At 42.1% G+C, this 20,696-nt stretch overlaps 1 protein-coding gene across 30 annotated transcripts in view; it reads right to left on the bottom strand.

The window, feature by feature from the left end:
• MICAL3 (microtubule associated monooxygenase, calponin and LIM domain containing 3) overlaps positions 1 to 20,696 on the bottom strand; it is a 200,046-nt gene that overhangs the window by 41,977 nt on the left and 137,373 nt on the right. For 28 of the 30 annotated variants that reach the window (XM_081310961.1, XM_081310955.1, XM_081310944.1 and 25 more), the window contains 2 exons: positions 10,642 to 10,837; positions 800 to 1,050 (listed from right to left, as the gene is read on the bottom strand). In XM_081310961.1, coding sequence (XP_081167087.1) covers positions 800 to 1,050; positions 10,642 to 10,837 — 447 coding nt within the window. Of the gene's footprint in view, positions 1 to 799; positions 1,051 to 10,641; positions 10,838 to 20,696 lie in introns of those variants that run through there. The other 2 variants (XM_081310968.1, XM_081310962.1) reach the window with 2 other exon arrangements.

Here is a 20,696-nt window from a genome sequence, read left to right as displayed (position 1 = left end):
CTCACCTCCTACAGGACCTCTGTACAGCTAGGGCTGGGAAAGAATGACCCTCTCTTTCTATTCAGCAAGTTCATCATCATCACTTAAGGTTACATAGAGCCAGAGAGAGGGACAAAATTGAAAAAAAACCTTGAGTTTAAGAGAATTATTTCAGAACCAACCAGGATGACTGAATTCTGTGATTAAGATGCTCTTTTTCAGGATTTCTGGCCCCACACTGTTGTCCTTTTTTTTTTTTTTTTCTTCTGGTGCTGGGGCTTGAACCCAGGGCCTTGTGCATGCAAGGCAAGCACTCTACCAATTCTGAGTTATGTCCCTAGCCCCCCACAATGTTATTCTGAGTATCACTGACAGCACCCTGTCTGGTGGGCATCTAGCTCAAAGCAGTCTTCATTACTCAAGATCAGAAATCAAGGATTCCTCTAGGAAGCTAAATTCCCTTGTTTTATTACAATCAATGTCTATAACTGAAACTAAAGGGCTTGGGGGGCGGAAATGAGGAGACAGGAATGAGTAGGTTAATTAGGTCAGAATCCTTAGATTGGCCCATATTTTCTACTTCCAATTAAAAATTTGAATTTGCACCAGGGACATTATTCCCACAGTGGCCTGTCTGCCCGATTTGGTATCCTTCCTCTGCCCCCGTACCTAAGGTTAGGGAGCAACAGGAAGGATTATTTTGAAGCTCTATGGGAGAGGTCCATGTGACTCCAGCCAATTAAACCTGTCACAAGCATACATGGGACAGATTATTTCAGAGGGACAGGGTCAGGGTTAGGAGAAGAGACTTTTTTCTGACCTTCACTGGACTCCTCCTCCTCTTCGTCATATTCTTCCTCCTCTTCTTCTTCATATTCCTCTTCCTCCTCCTCTTCTCCTTCCCCAGGCTCAAAGCTCTTGGAGGCCTCTAACTCTTCCTCACTCCTCCCTTTCAGAAGAGCGTGGATCCTTACAGCCTCCTTCCAAGGAACACCACCCAGGTCAGAAGTGGGCAGCTGCTCCTCTTCCTCTTCCTCCTCCTCTTCTTCCTCCATTTCCGACTCGGAACTGCTATGAAGATAACCACACAAACCAAGTGAGGGAATGCCAGGAAATTGAGAAGGGAAGATTCAGTGCCACAGTTGGAGGCAACATGTCCCAGCAAAGCACCTGTCAAGAATGGAAAGAGGGAGACAAATAGGGCAGGATGACTTACATCTATAAGTGAACTTTTACATGGACCCACACAAGCAAAAAGCCCAGCCTGGTGGGGCACAACAGGCTAGTAAACACCATGACCACTGGGTAAGTGTTCACAGAGGACCTGGAGAACACAGCAGGGGACAGTGGACTTGTTTTGCTATAAAACATAACCCTTGGAATTGAGAGGGAAGAGAAAGTCCTCTTTCACCTTGACCCACCATTTGGTTTGAAGAACTTGGTTCTAACTTGATTCAGGTCAGTCAGGAGCCTTTTGTGAGAACTATAGGTGTGAGGGAGAAAGAGAAGGTGCCCCAAGAGGCTGAAATAAACATAGTGCCTTGCAACCAGTGTGGGGTGTGTGTATGTGCTGGGGCAGGGGCTGGAGGAGGAAGCAGCAGATCCAATTTCATGGTGTTCCTTGAGACCTCACAATGTGCCAATCCCAGAGCTGCATATTGTGGGGAACACAGAGGTAAAAAGGCAGTAAATGCCTTGCTCACTGCACAGCTAAAGCAAAAAAAAAAAAAAACCAAAAAAACCAAAAAAACCATCAGGAGAGGACCCAACCCCCTGCAGTCATCATCATGCCTGACAACCTGCCACATTCTCCACATCTGTATCCTTCACAGAACAAGGCCAGCTCAGCTTGCAACAGAAGCAGTGCTATGTGCAAAACTTATGTGAACCTGACCACTGCCTTTTAGGATGATCCCTCTTTGCCCTGGGGAAGGAAGCAGTATAACAGGCAGGACACGAACAAAATTCCACTCCCCACAGTGGTATGGGCTCAAATGGAGAAGTTTCCAGGCCTGTTTCACAGTCTGATAGTTCCTAAAGAATCTTTTCCAGTAGAGACTTTGCCTGTGGTGAGAAGTGTATACTTAATTGGATCGAAGAAAATGTGGCTTTCATAATAAAGCACTGGACCAAACTCTGGATGACAGAGCCCCAAGCTCCAGAGGCATCAGGCATGAAGTGGGTTTAGTTTCAGCTTCCTATTAAGGTGGAGTCCTCTCTCTATCCAGGGAAGACTTTCTCATAGCTCATTTGTGTTTGAGAGTGAGGAAGCCAGTGAACAGACCCAGATGAAGACAATAACATTCAACATGGATGCTTCCGGTACTATGTGGGGAAGAATCTTATCCAAAGAGAGGTCTAGCCTTGTCCTTGTCCTTGTGAAGTAAATTCTGACCCCCTGGACTGTTCTGATTGAGGTCTTTGGTAGACAGTCTAATATGGGGATCTAGGTTGAGGGCTGGTCACATCCCAAAGTCAGCTGGGGGACAGTCATATAAGAGAGACCAAAGATGTGATTTCAGATGGGGGTACTGGGTTACTTGGTATATGTTGACTTAGAGACTGAGATACATGTGAACTATCAACCAGTCATTGCCTATGTAATGGAGTCCAATAAAAATTCCTAACAGCCAGGCTTGGGTGGTGAATTCTTTGATGGGTACTGACATACATCAATACCAAGAAGCAACGCTCTCCTGATTCTATGAGGTAGAACAACAAAAGCCCTGAATTTCATAGTTTTCTGCAGTCTACCATATGTATATCTTCCCCTGGCTAGGTTCTAAAACTCCATCTTTTCCTTGTAATAAACCACAACTGTGAGTATAATTGCTTTCAGGGAGTTCTGTAAATCCTTTTGGCAAATTATTGAACCTGAGGGTCATCACATCACATCAGAATTTGTGACTGGTGTCAGAAGTGAGGGTGGTCTTGGGCCTCATTCCCTCTTATCTGCCTCCTAACTCCTCACAATGCCACACTGGCTTTGCTACTGTGACCTTCAGTTTATTACTTATGCTCTCTGAGCCATGATTTTCTAATTTGTCAGGATGTCTTGAAATACCTCCCCTCAGGCACGTTCTGATGGATCATTGACTTTCATCATGCCTGCATTATACTTTGGGGCTCTAGCTATTCATCTATTTGTTTATTTAGCTATACAATTTTTCAATCATTCATTCATTCAATAAACATTTTTGAGCACCCACTAAAGCTAAGCCAGTGGATATAGAAATAAAAAGCTGTGTCCTTCCAGTGAGTCTCACTTTACTCATTCATTCATCCAACTAAAATTTATTGTCTTTTACTTCTTTTTTTTTTCTAAGCATCTTAGTTTATTTTAATTTAGGACATTTAAAGAAATAATATAACAGTAAAAATGATTTCACAGTGCAGTTCATGATAACCCAAATTGCAGTTTTTCAAAATTTGTATTTCAGATATACTTAATATCAAACTTTGTATCTAAAAAAAATTATAGCTTAAGTTAGGAAAAGTTAGAATGAATATCAGCTAATTGTCTTTTACTTCTAATGTACTTGCTAAACGTGCAGAAACATAAAAGTGATCCAAAAAAGCTCCTTATTCTCAAAGACAGATAAGATGCAAACACATCATGATAAAGTAAGGTAGAATGAGAGTGTGGTGTGACTGAGGGCTGGAAGGTAGAGGTTAAAGTACACAAAAACTTGGCCCATGCCTGTAATCACTGGTACCTGGGAAGCTAGGACAGAAGGGTAGCAAGTCCACAGCAAGCCTTGGTAAATTAGTAAGATCCTGTCTCAAATAGGTTACTGAGGTGTGACCTCAGGGAGTCTGTCCCTGTTCCCTTCCTCTTCTTCTCTAGACTACTTCCTGGCTGCCATTCTCTTCCATCATGACGTTTTTGCCTTGGAGCTAGTCAACCATAGTCCAAATCCTCTGAAACCATCCTCTGAAGCCAAAATAAAAATTTCCTCTTCTGAGTTGTTCTTGTCTCACTGTTGGTCTTAGCAACAAAAAGTTGACTAAATATATTGTTTGCCCCACACCTCTGTGTTTGTTAGTTTATTTTCTTATTAATATATCATTACACATCTTTCAAAGATAAAATAAGGATAAGGAGGCTTCTATGCTCATCTTAAATCTTTGGTGGGCAAAGGGAAGGCCATGCTGTCCCTTCCTCAAGGCTGAGTGCAACCAGGGACTTGTTTAAGGCTGCCTCAGTAGTTAGTGGACTGGAAGGAACGGTGTTACAGCTTCCTGGGAGAGGGGGCCTTAGTACAGCCTTGTCCTCGCCCCAAGCAGTGTCATGAGGATGGCTGCACTGCGCACAATGCAGGCATTGAATAAATCCCTTGTGATGATGACAATGAGGCCCCACTTATAGCTATTAGTGCCACTCTGGTTGGTTTTACGACAGCTCAATGATCGTGGGAGTGCAGTAAGTGAGGCATGGAGTAGGAAAGAAAGCAAAAAATTAAATCCTTGCCTTTCTTCATAAGTTACATGCTTAGCCCACTTCCAAGAGGCAAAATGCTACTTGTCCCTGGACATCCCAGGGAGGCTAACCAGACTCCCTCTCCATGTGAAGGACAGAGAAAGTCTGAAAGGTGCTGCCAACTGCTCCCTTCCATGCCATCATTTTCATAGACTACTACTCAAGGTAGTCTCTAGGGCTGGTCAGGCCCCTAACCGCATGAGAGATTCGCAGTGTAACTACAGCATCTCAAGGCTCATTTTACATTCTCTGGCTGACCCCAACTCCTGAATCTCTCTGGACCTGGGTTGTTGAAACTGGAGGAAAGGAAGGAGAAATACACCCCTTGGACTATAGCCTGGAAAATTTTGCAGTGGAAAGGATTCTTATAGGGGGGAAGCAATACATACAACTAACATCTCCCTCCTTCTGGGAAAAAAGGATTTAAAAAAAAAAAAAGCTATTCTAAGGATACAGCTTCCTGGGAGAAATGTGGCTTGGAAAATCTAGTTATCAAGATAAGCTTTCCCGGGCTGGGATGAAGCTCAGTGGCAAAGTGTCTGCCTTGCATTAGCGCAAAGCCCTGTGTTTGACCCCTAGTTCCAAAAAAAACAGGATAACCTTTCCTTCACAGCAGGTATCCACTTTTTTGTCCTGTAACAATATGGTGTCCTGTGGGTTGCTTAGGGTCTGTCTCTCCACCAGAACCGCCCTCTCTCTCAGAGCAGGGACAGGGCTGCTTTGTTTGCTGGAGTACTTATCACAGGGCTTAGCAGAGTCAAGATGGGCGGAATGCCCAGGGACCACAAGCAGGAAGGTCAAGGCAGGCTTTCCCTAATTTCAGAACTATCAGATATCTTGGGATCCCCCTTGGCAAAGCCTGGTCAAAAGGAGCTGACCCTTTCAGTTAAAAGAATATTCAGAAAAAATTCTCCCTGAGATAATATATATCCAATTAAGCATCTTGAAGTACCTTCCCTAAGTTTTCCCTTGGGTAGTTTCTCTTTGAGAAATTGAGGGGACTGGCTGGAGGAAACAAAACTGATGAACACATGGACTAGATTATAAAAGACAAGGTCTGCTCAACTTAACTGAGCTAAGCAAAGGTTTTGCTGTGGTCAGGAAGGAAGATCCAAGGACAACGATAATGGTGAAGGACAGTAATACTGAAGGTCGACTGAGCCCCGAGGATAGCCATGCAGCATGTGGCATTTCTTTGCTAAATTTTTTATTTTGTTTTTTTGCTACACACACTAGGCAAGTGCTCTAGTGCTGAGCCACAACCCCAGTCCCAAGATGTTTTTTTTTTTTTAAATCATTGTAAATTTTCTTTCTTTCTTTTTTTTTTTTTTTAAAGGCATTTCCTTTGTATTTGCTCACTTAGCTATTCAGCTACTCTAGGGCACAGCTACTATTAGAAAGGTTGAATGTCCCCTAACTCAAAAATTCAAAAGCTAAAACTCGAGCACTTTTCATGATGTTCAAAAAGTTTTGGCTTTTAGAGTTTTAGATTTCAGAGTTTTAGATTAGAGATGCACAACTGGTAAAGTCTATGCCAATAATCCAAAATAGAAAAACCTGGAAATCTGAAATCCAATGTTTCAGATGAGGGATACACATCTTGTATTTTTTCCCAGTTTTTCTTTTTGGTACTAAGGATTGAACCCAGGGGTGCTCTACCACTGAGCTACATTGCCATTCTTTTTTATTTTCTATTTTGAGACAGAGTCTTGCTAAGCTGCCCAGGCTGGCCTTGAACTTAATAAGATCCTTGCTCAGCCTCCCAAGTCACTGGAATGACAGGCATGCACCATCACATATGGTTATATTTTCCATATATATATATATATATATATATATATATATATGTTGTTGATAGACTTTATTTATTTATATGTGAATTCTGCATGGGGCATCACCTGAGAATCAAACCCAGTGCCTCACACATGCCAGGCAAGTAGGCTACTGCAGAACCCCAGCCCTAGCCCATTTTCCCCATTTTTAAAAATGGGAAACTGCAGCTTAAGGAGGTTGGTGTGAAGAGGATTCAGGATTCCCAGCAGCCTCCACACCACACACCACATTGTGCACTCTTTGGTGGTTCTTCAAGAACCCAAGAATGCTTTGGTATTAGCAGCTGTCAGGGTGGCAACCCCAGGAAATGGATCATGATCCTGTTCTCTGGTGGCCTGCATTTTCCTTGAAAAGGCAAGGATGGGAACTAAGGCAGGCTCCGTTGTGCATGAGGCAGAATTCTGCATGGGGCATCACCTGAAGCTACAGGGTGGTTTTCAGAAAAAGGTATTACAATTTTTACTCTTTAAGTTGAGCTTCTCCTAATGAGAAACTGCAATACGCTCTCTGGCTCAATCACACTCCTAGCTCCCACTCACCCTGACAACTGTGTGAACACAGTAAAGCATCAGAAGCAGATGTCTAGAGAAGATGTACATTGCCCAGTGATCTTCACATGGTGGAAATCTAATGTGTGCTCGACCTAGCATCCTGCTCAGCAGTAGCTCATGTTACTATCTGTGCTGGAAAAGAATATGTATGTGCATATATATATATATATATATATATATATATATATATAGAGAGAGAGAGAGAGAGAGAGAGAGAGAGAGAGGGGGGGGGTGGTGGTGGCAAGAATTCCCATGTATTCATGGTCAACCTGTCAACCTTCTGATGGAGGGCTGGCCCATTTGGACTGGACTGCTGATGACTTTGGAGAAGTCTTTTGTGACCTTGGCTGTCCCATCCCAGAGCACATCTGTCTGCTCTAGTACTAACTGATTAGTACTTTAGAACCACAGATCTGAACACACTAAAGTTGCCAGCAGATGGGTACTGCATCAGCTGTCTTCCTTGTCTGTGGCAAATTCTTTGAGTCAGGGTAATGAAAATTATAGAGCTGGATCTCCTTCCTCTTTTGTCACCTGGTCTTGCTATATAGAAAAATACAGGGCTGGGGATGTGGCTCAAGTGGTAGCGCGCTTGCCTGGCATGCGTGCGGCCCGGGTTCGATCCTCAGCACCACATACCAACAAAGATGTTATGTCCGCCGAGAACTAAAAAATAAATATTAAAAATTCTCTCTCTCTCTCTCTCTCTCCTCTCTCACTCTCTCTTTAAAAAAAAAAAAAAAGAAAAATACATATGCCATTTCTAGACTGTTCTCCAGAAGATAGGCTCCCACCTTGCCTGCAAGGAAGGGTCAGTTAGCTACTTAGACCTGGGTTCAGAATCTGTGATAAGGTTTAGGATATTTACCACTTGTATGAACTAAACCATAAGTCTGATTTTAAGACTCACCTTAAAAAAAAAAAGTCTCACCTAGGATGCCTGTTAAAACCAGACATTCACAACCTACACTAGAATGAGAGGGCCTTGACATTACTTTTTTATCAAATGCCCCACATGGGGGCTGGGGATGTGGCTCAAGCGGTAGCGGCGCTCGCCTGGCGTGCGTGTGGCCCGGGTTCGATCCTCAGCACCACATACCAACAAAGATGTTGTGTGTCTGCCGATAACTAAATAAATAAATATTAAAAAAAAAATGCCCCACATGTTTATCATAATGGCAATTTGGAAATCTCAGAGCAGCAATTCACAGGGTGGTTACCTGATGACAGCACCCCTTGGTAACTATTTTAAAATGAAAATTCTTTGATTTTACCCTAGATCCATGGAATCAGCACTCAGTCCAGCAACCTGTGCTTTAGCAAACACCCTGGGTGGTTATGTTGTATGGAAAGTCAACAATGCCCTAGGGCAGGATGAGTGAGCCAAACCCAATTTCTGGCATTTAATTCTTCTTTTTAAGAAAACCAGTTCAAGAGTCCCTGGCCCTGCCCCAACTAGAGAGGGACACCTGCATTGTGAATGGACCTACAAGGTAAAAAATAGACAGTAAAGTAAATGCTGACATTGGATGTAGCAGCCAAAGGGTGCCAGGCATTCTGTTGGCTTTATTTGATTTAATCTTCAAAATAAACCTATGAGGCAATGTCCTTTGCTGATGAGAAAAATGAGGCACAGAAAGGCTAAATAACTTGCCCACAACCAGTAATTAGTAGAGCCGGGCTTCAAGTCTAGATCTGTTTATCTCTGATGTTTTCAACCATGTTCTGAAATATCAAACCATGCTGTCTCCCACAGCAGATGCCTGAGTTGAGTTCTCTGAACCTGTGAAAAGTGTGTTCCTGGGTTGGACTGGATAATACCTTAAAACTAAGTCATTTCTCATCATCGAATCTAACATGTCATCAAGAAAGGCTAAGAGCTGAGAGCTCACCTCACTCTGTGTTTGGTATTGTAGAGAAGATGGAAACAACACATGGCCCATTTCCTGCATATTACTGCTTTTCCCTAGAGAAGACAAAATCTATAGCTACTTTCTCTGGGCCTCTCACTGAGACAACTTTCTTCATTATGTGTGGCATCTGAAGCTGATTTATTACTATTTTAATTTTTTTTTCCTTTTTCTAAAAGGCCTTGCAGATGCTAGGCAAGTACTCTATTGCTGAATCACTTCTCCACTTCCCCAGCCTTTGCTTTTTATTTTTATTTTTTCAATTTGAGTTTAAACTAATGGGGGCATTTGTTGCACTGTAGAGATGCTGGCTGATTTTATGTCTGACCCAAGGTCTGCTTAAGGGTTCATCAATGAACTTGGATGTATGGGATCTCCCCTTCTCACTGTGATGTTGGCAACACAGGCATTGTGTGGATCTCCCTTCTGTGAGCATTGGAGGGTAGGGTATGTCTCTGGATAAGAGGCAGAGCTATGTGACAATGATGTGCAATTAGTGACAGCTTCAGAACTGCGGGTACCAAGAGAAAGGCTGCCCCTGAAATGCACAAAAAGGCTGTTTGCAGTCAGCCCAAGTAGTGGTTCACCTACTTTGTCTGTAGTATGCCTGGGGCGGGGGGTGAGATATAGCTGAACACAGCTCTGCCCAATGAACACTTTCTGAGAAATATTCGGAGGCCTTAAAAAAAAAAAAACAATGCACTGCTTTTTTTAACTCCACACATCCCTTCATCAAAGCTAGATAAAAAATGCCCAGTATCTGATTCAAATATTTTCAAAGGTCAACCAGAAGCCTCCACCCATCCAGGGCTGCAACTAGGGCTCTGATCCAGAAGCCCCGCAGGATAGTCTGGCCTATGATAATTTTGCCCCTTCTTTTTTATCTTCTGTTCTCTTTCAGTACCCATCCTTCTCCAGTGACACCTGAAAGAGGCAACAGATGCAGGGACTTCTCTGGGGGTTGGAATGTGTATCGCACCCAAAGGGATCAAACAGAATTAAACACAGGGATGGGCTAAGCATAAGATGCTTGCATGTGGTCTTTGGCATGCAACGTTTCTGCCCTTCTCTTTACCCACAGAAGACAAAGGAACACTAGAGAAGTGAGGTGGCTTCCTTAAGGCTATGCAGTGAATTCAGGTCTAATTCAACCCTAGTGCTACTTCCATGAAACTTCCTACCTTTAAACAACCATTTGAGGACAACAAAATATGACTTATCTCTTGTCTGTTACCTTTTCAATGATTAACAAAGTGCTAAAGACATGGAATATGAAGTAAATCTTATGAATGTGATCCTTATGGGCCCTGTCCTACCTAGTTATAGACACCTATACCGTGCAAAGGCCTATAAGGTACTATATTAATAATAATAGTAACTGCTGATGTTGACTTAGAAATAAGAACCTAAATGGAACACAGGGAAGCAGGGAAAACAGGAAGAGTCCTGGGCCTGAGCCCAGAAAACCTAATTTGGGATCTCAGCTTTAGTCTTACCTATAAGGTGACAAAACATGCTTTTGTCTATCTCATAGGTCCCATGAGGGTGATCAAATGCACATGATCAACATCATGCAAAATAACCCACAAGCACTTACATGTGCCAAGTATTGTTTTAAACACTTTATACCAATCTTCTCCTTTAATCCTTCTACCAATTCTGTGAGGAAGGCACTAATATTATCTTCATTCTACAGATGAAGAAACTGAAGCATATAGGGGCTATTGCCTAGGTTTCCACAGCTGGAAAGAAGAAGATTCAAGATTCCAACCCAGAGAGTCTGATTTAGACCTATGCTGTCCTCCCCAGCAAAGTGGAATATTCCTTTGGAGGTTGTGGTGAGACCACTGCCCTGGGGTAGCTGGGCAAGCCACAGGCGCAGGCTGACCTGCTGGCCACGTCCTCTTCGGTGCCCTTGTCTAGCACGCTGCTCAGGTTATGCTCGGCTTGCGTTTCCTCAGGTACCTCCTCCAGCTCCTCTGCCCGTTTCACAGACCGGTGGTAGTTCTCCAGTTCGATTCTCTCAGGAGTGCCCCTCAGCCTCTTGGCAATGCTAGGTTCCTCCAGGCCATTTACACTGGAACCTGCAAGGCAAGCAAAGAGGCAAAGTCTTGATGACACAATATGGGAACTGAACTCAACATCTAGGTATCCAAGGCAGCCACCACGCATTTCCATGAAAGGATGGACAGCCCTCATATGATGTCAGAACATAGGGTGGGTTGAAAGCCAAGGCTGGTAAGGATGCTGACATAAAAGTGGAAGAACTGCCCTAAATGGAAGAAGCAGACTGTATATCCACATCTGCTCTGTATCACCCCAAACCTCTGGCCAGATTGAAAAAAGAGACCAGGTAACTGGTGACAATGACTGGGTGGGCTAAAGGGGATGTGGGCTAGACCTCTGGGTAGCTGTTCTCACTGCCAGGAGCTATATGGCTCTAAAGCAGCTTTCCTTCTAACAGCCTCAGGCTCCCACAGGGATGATCTGGGATCTAGTCAAGGTTCATGCACTGTTTACCTGACTTCAAGGCACCCGGGCTAGCTGTTTCGCAGACCTTCTCATGTTGTGAATTTGTCTGTCTCCCAAGGCCATTCATGGTAAACAATGTAGAGAGTAAGAATACCACATGGATGATGTTGTGCCCCTCTGCTGTGGTTATTCAGCTTTACCATATGGGTAAAGTGCTATTCATCATCTCTCCAACACAAAGGCACAGTTTCCTCTCTAAATATCACTCACGTATGGGGTGATATTCAGAAACATACGAGTACCTGCCCTAGCATTCTTCCATCTAGTGATCTGAAAGTCTGTTGATCTTTTCCTGAGTCAGTGTACTGGGGTCATTCTTTTTTTTTTTTTTAAGATGGACACAATAGCTTTACTTTATTTATTTACTTTATTTATGTGGTGCTGAGGATTGAACCCAGTGCCTCACATGTGCAAGACAAGCGCTCTACTGCTGAGCTACAACCCCAGCTCCTCCACTGTCATTCTTTAGTATATGTTTGAGTACCACTATGGACTCATGGATTTTTTTGAACTAAAATATTGAATTGACTCTATGTCTCTTTAGTCTCCCTTAATCTAGAACATGTTCCCTTATTGCAATCATTATTCCTTTGGGAGGGGGGCAGGGATTGAACCCAGGGATGCTTAACTACTGAGCCACCCCAGCCTTTTTTTGAGACAAGGTTTCGCTAAGTTGCTTAGGGCCTTATTCAGTTGATGGGGCTGGCTTTGAACTTTCAATCCTCCTGCCTCAGCCTCCTGAGCTGCTGGATTATAGGTATGCACCACTGTACCTGGCTTAAGCCTTTTTTTATTTTGAAACAGTGCCTTACTAAGTTGCTTAGGGCTTTGCTAAATTGCTGAGGCTGGCTTTGAACTTGTGATCTTCCTACCTTAGCCTCCTGAGCTGCTGGGATTATAGGCGTGCACCACTATGCCTGGTTTATTACTCCTTTTTCATATTCCTTATTGTCCCAGTTTTGGTCAGAGAAAGCTCACCATTTATTCTGAGGTGTGTTCATTGCAAAGTGATATAGCACACAGGTACATATGTAGGTACAAATCCAGGTTAGACCTCTGTTTCCATCAGCGACTGACAGATCTTAGAAAAATTATTTAACTATCAGAGCTAATGTCCTGTTTTACAAATGAGGGGAATGCCCACCTTCCAGGGTTATAATGAATAGTGAATGAACTTACAACCATATATACATGTTTGGGATGTATATTTGTGATTCTGTGCCACAGGCATATCAGTTACCTTCCTCTACTATTTAAGCCTAGCATACAGGCAATATTCAGCAAATCTGAGGTAAGCAATACATCTGATGTCTGGTAACATTTTTACCACCAATTTGTGTGCATTTTTACACAGGTATGTGGAATCTATCTGTTCTGGACTATAGAGTCACATGACAAAGAAAAGATGGGAGAAGGTATCACCAGATATGGCATAGTAATATGCACTTGCATTTAGGATTACTAGACCTTTAAGGAGGGGTAAACATGATGTGGAGGAGAAGATGCAGGAATATAGGGGTGAGTGGGTCCTGAATAGCCTTGTGGTCTGGCCAGGGCAGGTCCCTAATTTCTGTGACATTCTAAGCACTAAGAGATAATGCTGCAAGGCTGGGGATATAGCTCAGCTGTTAGAATGCTTGCCTCGCAAGCACAAAGCCCTGAGTTCAATCCCCAGCACCACAAAAAAAGAAATAATGCTGGGTTTTGGCATACAGTGTCCAACCAACTCTGTTTTGAGTGACAGGTGATTTGTCATATGAAGTCTGACTAAAGGAAAATAGTGGGAATATTGGGTTAGTAATTTTTGTGTTATGACAGGTTGTACAAAAAATGTTCTGGACACTTGTTTTGTGTACAGTGTTTTAGATTCCTTTTGCAAATGCATTAGAAAGCATATTTTCACCAATCTAGAGAGGCACAGGATAAAGTCTTAGCACATCTTTCACCAAACAGCTTCTTTCAAGTTTACTAGAAATCTTCACTGAAAAGCAAAATTTAGGTAACTGTGTATCAGTGAGGTCTGAACACAATCCCTGGGTTCACCTGTGTCCTGTACACATGCCTACTTGTCCTGGTTCTCATGTCTTTGGGAATATTATTTTAAAATCTCTCATCTGTTTTTCAACACTGAGCTCAGGTCCCCAAAGCATAAGCTATAATGCTGAAGGAGGGTATCTAGAAAATTAGGAAGTATGTGGGCTGCAGGTAATGGCAAAATAGAGGCAGGAGGCAAGTAAATGGATGTGCCTCAACATGCTCTAAACCTGCTTGCCCAGGCCTTGGGAGGGACCAGACTCTAACTGCATAGGTTCATCATTCCCACATCAGTCTTTTTTCTCATCAAAAACCACAGTCACTACATAATAAAGATAAGAAAGCTGAGAATTCCCTGACTGTACTACCATTTGATTCTCTCCTTCCAATCATACTTAAAAAAAATATTTTTTCTAGTTGTTGACGGACCTTTATTTTTCTTTATTTATATGTGATGCTGAGAATTGAACCCAGTACCTCACACATGCAAGGCAAGAACTCTCCCACTGAGCTACAACCTTAGCTCCTTAATCATATATATATATATATATATGTATATATATATATATATATACATATATATATATATATATATATTTATTGTTTAGTTTTCGGCGGACACAACATCTTTATTTTTATGTGGTGCTGAGGATTGAACCCTGCGCCGCGCGCATGCCAGGCAAGTGCACTACCGCTTGAGCCACATCCCGAGCCCCCAAATCATATATTTTTGAAAACTGCTCTTAAATAGAAAAGGAAATAAATGTGAAATAAGCACCCAAGTTTAAGCTTTCCCAGAACACCACAAATATGGAATAAAATCCAGTTTTGTTTTTTTTTTCTGGTGGTGTTGGGGATTGAACCCAGGGCAACTGAGCTATATCTCCAGTCATCAGTATTTTTTTTTTTTTAAATGGAAAAAGAAAACCAGAATGAGAACCATCACTTCAGGAAAAACAAACAAGTAACACTTATCAAGAAAGATATTTAAGAAGGGAAGTCTATTTTCAGTGGGTGATGCATACTATTTGCCAGAAATTCTACTAGGACCTTGGGAAACACAGCAGATGAAAACACTGTTCCTAACGAGCCATAGGTTATTCCTAGGAGAGTCCTGTAGGCAGCATTTCAGCATAAAGTATCAAGTGTTATGACTGATGCATGTATGTGGTATACTATGGGAGTACACAGAAGGGCAATTTAGCACTTCCTCCCATCCTGGGTTTTGAAGGAAGGTGTTCTAGAGGAATATGTTGTTAGCCAGATTTTAAAAAAATCTGTGAAAAGTAGGCATTATGATTTTGCAAAGTTGATAAATGAAATTTAGAGACAGGTCACACAGCTCATGAGTAAAGGAACCCAGAGTCAAATCTGAGGAGGAAAGCAATAATTTGGAGACTACCATGGTCTCCCTTCACTATGACACAGAAAGAAAAAGAAGGTACGTTTCCATAAAGAGTCCTAGTCTGTGTCCCCCTTTGGGAGGCTCCACTGTCATCTGCCCCTCCCTATGATTTTTGATAAGATGAAAGCAGAACTTCATGAAGTGTCTTGGCACAGAGAATCTAGCACCTGGAACTACAGACATTCTGCCCTTCTCCTGGTGTTATTTCTTTGGAGTGTCTACAAGCTCTGCAGACAAATGGATCATCAAGCATCAGAACTTGGCAGTCCAAACCCAGAGTCTGAGGCTCAGAAGGGAAATGTTGATCTAATTCTGGGCTTAGCTACAACCAACAAAAAAGAAACCAGAAGCACTCAGAACAATTCAGATTATTCACACATCAGGGCCCTAGTGAAAGGATGTTTTGGGCCATAGAAACTTTAACAAGTGATTCACTGGAGTTTTTGTAAAAATTAAGGTGGGAAGTAGAGCCACTTGTGCTGTGCCTGTCCTACCAGGCACATCCCTGGTCACATCCATGCAGAGCTCAAGCTCACCCCAGGTTTTCAGCAACAAGGGAATGCTTTGGCAGGGTGTCCCCTGAGGGCTGGGTTGTTTTTCCAAGGGGAAGGTGGAACTTAGAGGATACTTGGCAAGCACTCAAAACTCACCAACTGCCAAATATGCTTAATATTCCCAGCCATAACCTCAAAGCACCATGGGAGATGTAAAAAAATAAATAAATCAATGAGATCAGCATTTTTGATTCTCTGTCCTGGGCCGGAGGTTGCCACATTAGCCACGTGGTGAGGACAGACTGAGAGAGCAAAAGACATGCTAGTGGGAGATGCCTGAGAGGTGGCTATAACAGTGTGACAAACACAACACTCCTCACAGGTCCCCCTCTGTCATCAATTAATGGAAGGGCCTAGGAGAAATGACTGCAAGAAAATAGGTTAAAAAAAATCACTGGTATTTGGGGCACAGTGGTACATACCTGTAGACCCAGCTACTCAAGAGGCTGAGGCAGAAGGATAACTTGAGCCCAAGAGTTTAGGAGCAGCCTGAGCAACCCAGAAAGACCCTATCTCTGAAAAAATACATGACAGAAGCTGGTGCAGAAAGTCAAAGCATAACCAGCCAGGTCAGGTGAGGGCTGGCCAAGACCCACCCAGCCGGTCCACTTCATGTGCCTCTCAGTGCAACAGCAACTTCTTAGGGACTTTCCAGCTAAAAGTGGCATGAAAGTTTTGGAACAATTTCCAAGGCTGGTTGTCACTAAGTTAGGGCAGGCAGATCTCAGGTCATGGGGAGGCCAATTACAGCCTCACACATACCAAAAGGAAATAGCTCCTAGGATCTGGGCCTCATCCTAAATAGGAAAAAGGCTCTGGGCCTGACCTGAGGTTCTGTTTTGGAATAGTTACTGCCTTTGTGAGCTCCATACATCATTCTGAAAGAAATATTTTTCCTAACAGGACAACCTCCTCTCAGCTGATGCGTAAGAGCTGCCAGGAGCCTTTAGTTGTGTCTGATTCCTGGAGAGAATGGAGGGACACCCACGATACTTGAGCACTGGTAGCTGCCCAGGGCCTCAGCAGGCAGATTTTCTCCTCCATCTAGCCTAAATGCTAGGGAGGGATCAGCTGCTAAGCATACTTTAGGGCTTCAGGCAACTGTGGGAATGACATGTGAGATAGGAAACTTAGGGTTTTATCTTCCTCTACCCTCAATTCATTTCTGGCCTATTCCTTCTTTAAAAAAAAATTAAAAATCTTGGGGCTGGGGTAGTGGCTCAAGTAGTAGCTCGCTCGCCTGGCATGCGTGAGGCACTGGGTTCAATCCTCAGCACCACATAAAAATAAAGATATTGTGTCTACCTAAAACTAAAAAATAAATATTAAAAAATTAAAAATCTTTAATCAAAACATAATAGCTGTACATATCTATGGGCTACAGTATGATAATTCAATATATGTAAACAATGAAATTATTCATTAGCATTTCCATCTCTTCAAACATTCATCATTTCTGTGTACTGGGAACCTTGGACTTTTCCAATTATTTAGAATATTATATAATACATTGTTGTAGATTACAGTGGCCATAAGGTGCTGTAGAATCCTAAGCTAATTCTTATTGTCTCACTGTACTGTGGTACCTATTACCTGACTTCTCTCTCATCTCCCCTCTCCTTCCTATCTTCTAGGGACTATTTTACTCTCTATCTCAACGAGATCAATTTTTTAGCTTGGGAAAGCTTGAATGAAATCTGAATCTGATAAGGCCTTAGGAAAGGTCTTAGATTGATTTTCACTGTATCCACTGTCAGTAGGATGGCTGCAGGGATCCACTCATCCTACCATTGATTCAACAAACTGAATTCCTCTTTCCAGACAGGCAGTGTACCCAGGTGTTCAGGCACACCAGTGACAAACAGACAAGACTTTTATATTGCTTGATTCACTCCCCTCAGAAACATTCACAAAATTGCCTGAGCAATTAGGGTTGCTTTCTTTACCCTGAGCACTAAGCAACGCAAGGGTACAAGGGTGGGGTCTAGGCCTCAATTTTGCTTTCTCTCTGAATTGGAAATGATACCATTTCTACATTCTCCTGTGTTTCCTCATATACTGAGACTGATGGATGAAACCATTTGAAGTGTGGCCGGGCTAGGACAGGATCACTATGTGGTCTAGAGACATTTTCCTACTAAGGATCAAACCTGGCTCCTGGGCTCTGTTTCCTTTTGGAATGTGGTAAGATTTTTCACAATATAGTGAAAAAATCAACTTGGAAATCAGTTCACTCCCCTATTGTGCTTTGGGCTAAAGTTCCCATATTTCTATGTTTAGCTGTCTGAAAAGTGTGCAGGGTAAACATTATTCAACTTGGGGGCCATCTTGACATACAAACCTAAAATAATGGAACAGGTCATTATGCCTTAGGAACTTCATCACTTTGAGTCAAGCTGGACAGTATTACCTGGTATCTGTGGGAGGAGGGCTTTAGTATGATTTTAGCAAGAGGTAATCACTCCCAGCTTAGAACCCAACCCAGCAGGGAAAGATTTGCTGGGAATAGTTAAAAGGCCCTGCAAAGACAGGTGCAGTGGCACATGCCTATTCCTTCTTTTAAAAAAATTTAAAGAAGCCTCCCATTTATTTGGGAGGCTGGACGAGGAGGATTAAAACCTCAAGGTCAGGCTCTGCAGCTTAGTGAGACCTTGTCTAAAAATAAAAAATACAAAGGGCTAGGGGTGTACACAGTGGAAAAGCATCCTGGGGTCAATGCCCAGTACCACCACAAAAAAGAAAGAAAGAAAAGGCCCTGGGAACCTTTTTCTTTTTGCTTCTTATAGGATAGCTGGCATGACCAATTCGGCATTTCTCTTTTGCCCCAGGCTATTTGCCTCAGAAGACTCTGCTGGACTGTGTGTGTGTGTGTGTGTGTGTGTGTGTGTGTGTGTGTGTGTGTATATATATATATATATTTTTTTTTTTTTCATTCTAAGAGGGCACCGAACACTTTCCAAGTACTAAAGCTGCATGTGGAACAGAAGTTTTCAAGACACTGCCACGGCAAGGTGGTTTTTGCACATCTTTCCTCCAACAGACTTCTGTGGCTTCATATTGGTAGGGAGTCTCTGATCACAGACTATTTTCAAGATCATGTGACTAAGTTTTTCTTGTGAAGGGGGCAAAGAAGTAAGCACCCTTTATTGAGCAACTACCTGTGTCAAGCACCATGATAGGTATGCTACCTATAATGGACACTTAATTGTCACAACTTTCCTATAAATTACTATTATTACTACTATTACAGGTTGAGTATCCCTTGTACAGATTTTTGGGACCAGAGTATTTTGGATTTAGGATTTTTTTTTTATTTTGGAAAATTTGCATATATATAATGCCATATCTTGGGGATGAGACAGACACAAGTATAAACAAAGTTCACTTATGCTTTATATATATCTTCTGTTCATAACTTGAAGGTAATTTAATGCAATATTTTTTATAATTTTATACACAAAGGTGCTCAAAAAGTTTCAGATATCAGATCATTTTAGATATTGGATTTTGGATTAGAGATATTCCAACTACATAATATTGAGGGTTCTGAGTGATGTTAAGTAACAGGTTGAAAGGCTCAAATGAGGCAGAGCCAAGAAAACTAAACCCTAAGTTAGTATTCCTTCCACTCAACCACGGGAGGATGGAATTATTACTTTTTAAAAAATTATTGCTGGTAAAGGAACCCAAGGCCTCAGGCATGCTAGGCAAGTACTCTATCACTGAAATGCACCCCTACCCCAGGATGTTATTTATTTTTTGTAGTTGTAGATGGACAGAATTTTATTTGTAGTTGTAGATGGACACTATTTTATTTGTTTATTTTTATGTGATGCTAAGGATTGAACTTAGTACCTCACACGTGCTAGGCAAGTGCTCTGCCATTGAACTATAGCCCCAGCCCCCCAAGATGTTATTTTTAACTGCTCCTGTTATTGGCAGCTAGCTCAAGGAACCTGTCTGGATTCTGGGTAGCTGGATTTGGCTGACTGCCTGTGTAGAAAATAGGCAGTTGAGGGAAAAAGGAAAAAGTGAATTTTATGCAATTGGATCAAACAGAAGAGAAACAGCTAGATTGCTTCTCAGCTGACCCAAATAGAAATTCTTACAATATATAGAAACAAAAGTCAGGTGTGTATGTTTAGCTAGGCTATGCATAACCAGAGAACAGGTCAGTGGAACTTGGCTGGGAAAAGGTATAGTTTTTATTCTCAGTACGAAGAAATTCAGGAGCTCTCTGTTTCACCCCTACACATGAAACATTTTTCATTTGGAGTAATTTTTTATGTGGGGATCACTGAGAAAAGTAGGTCTCATTGACTCAAGGGAAGCTAAGTTGCTTTGGAAATATTTAATTACCATAGAAGTTGTGAAATTCTGAGTTAAATGGAGGAGAAAATCCATTAGGGAGTAAATCAGTACTGTACCAGGAAAAACCACCCAGATGGGAATGGGGACATTGTAGTCTGGAATGCTACTTCTCAAGAATGTTGAAGGCACAGCTCCTCCCCCACTCTGGGCTGCAGATGGAGGGCCAAGCAGTCTGCAGTGCTTAGCTCTCAACCTGAATGATCTCATTAGACTTCTGCTTTTAAGTTCTATTTTTTTTTTTTGAATTGGGAATTAAACCAAGGGACACTCAACCACTAAGCCACATCTCCAGTGCTATTTTGTATTTTATTTAGAGACAGGGTCTCACTGAGTTGCTTAGCACCTCAATTTTACTGAGGCTGGCTTTGAACTTGCAATTCTCCTGCCTCAGCCTCCTGAGCTGCTGGGATTACAGGTGTGCACTACCATGTCCAGTTTAAATTCATTTCTTTTTTATTGTTAGATTATTATTTTTTTGTTATTATTACAGTATTTCCTTAAGGTGTCCTTTTGGAAAACATTACTGTATCTGGTCAAGGCAAAGAAGAATTTCTTTTAAGGGGTATGTGTACTTCTAAAGCACTGGTTTTTGGTTTTGTTTTTTCTTAAATCCCATGGAATGCTGCACTGTAGTTAAGATTTTACTTTTCCTGCCTGGCTGCCCACTTTCATGGAGCTGAGGTGAGATCTCAAAAAAGGTAACTGTGATGCAATGAGGTTTGAACTGTTTTAACTCATTAGCTCACAGATGTGCCTTGTAAACCAGGAGGTTTTATATAGTTAAACATGAACAATGTACAAAATAAGCAGTTGTAGGTTCAGCCTTTAAAACCCTAAGCGGCAGGAAAAAAAAGATGGCTCAACAGGGAACACTAAAACCAAGAGGTCTGAATGGACCTCAAAACCAGAGGCTCTGTTATAAAAGGGAATTAGTCACCTTTGTGCTCCTGGTTCCTAGTAGGATATCAGGATAGGTATTCAATAAAATGTTTTGAAAAAGTGATCAGGATAAGATTTCTAATCCTATGCCTAAGCTAGGGAATTACT

Source organism: Spermophilus citellus (assembly GCF_964194105.1).
Source record: "Spermophilus citellus genome assembly, chromosome: 10".
Taxonomy (NCBI): Eukaryota; Metazoa; Chordata; class Mammalia; order Rodentia; family Sciuridae; genus Spermophilus; species Spermophilus citellus.
The sequence above is the reverse complement of the archived record's forward strand: the minus strand, read 5'-3'. Positions and strand labels throughout refer to the sequence as shown.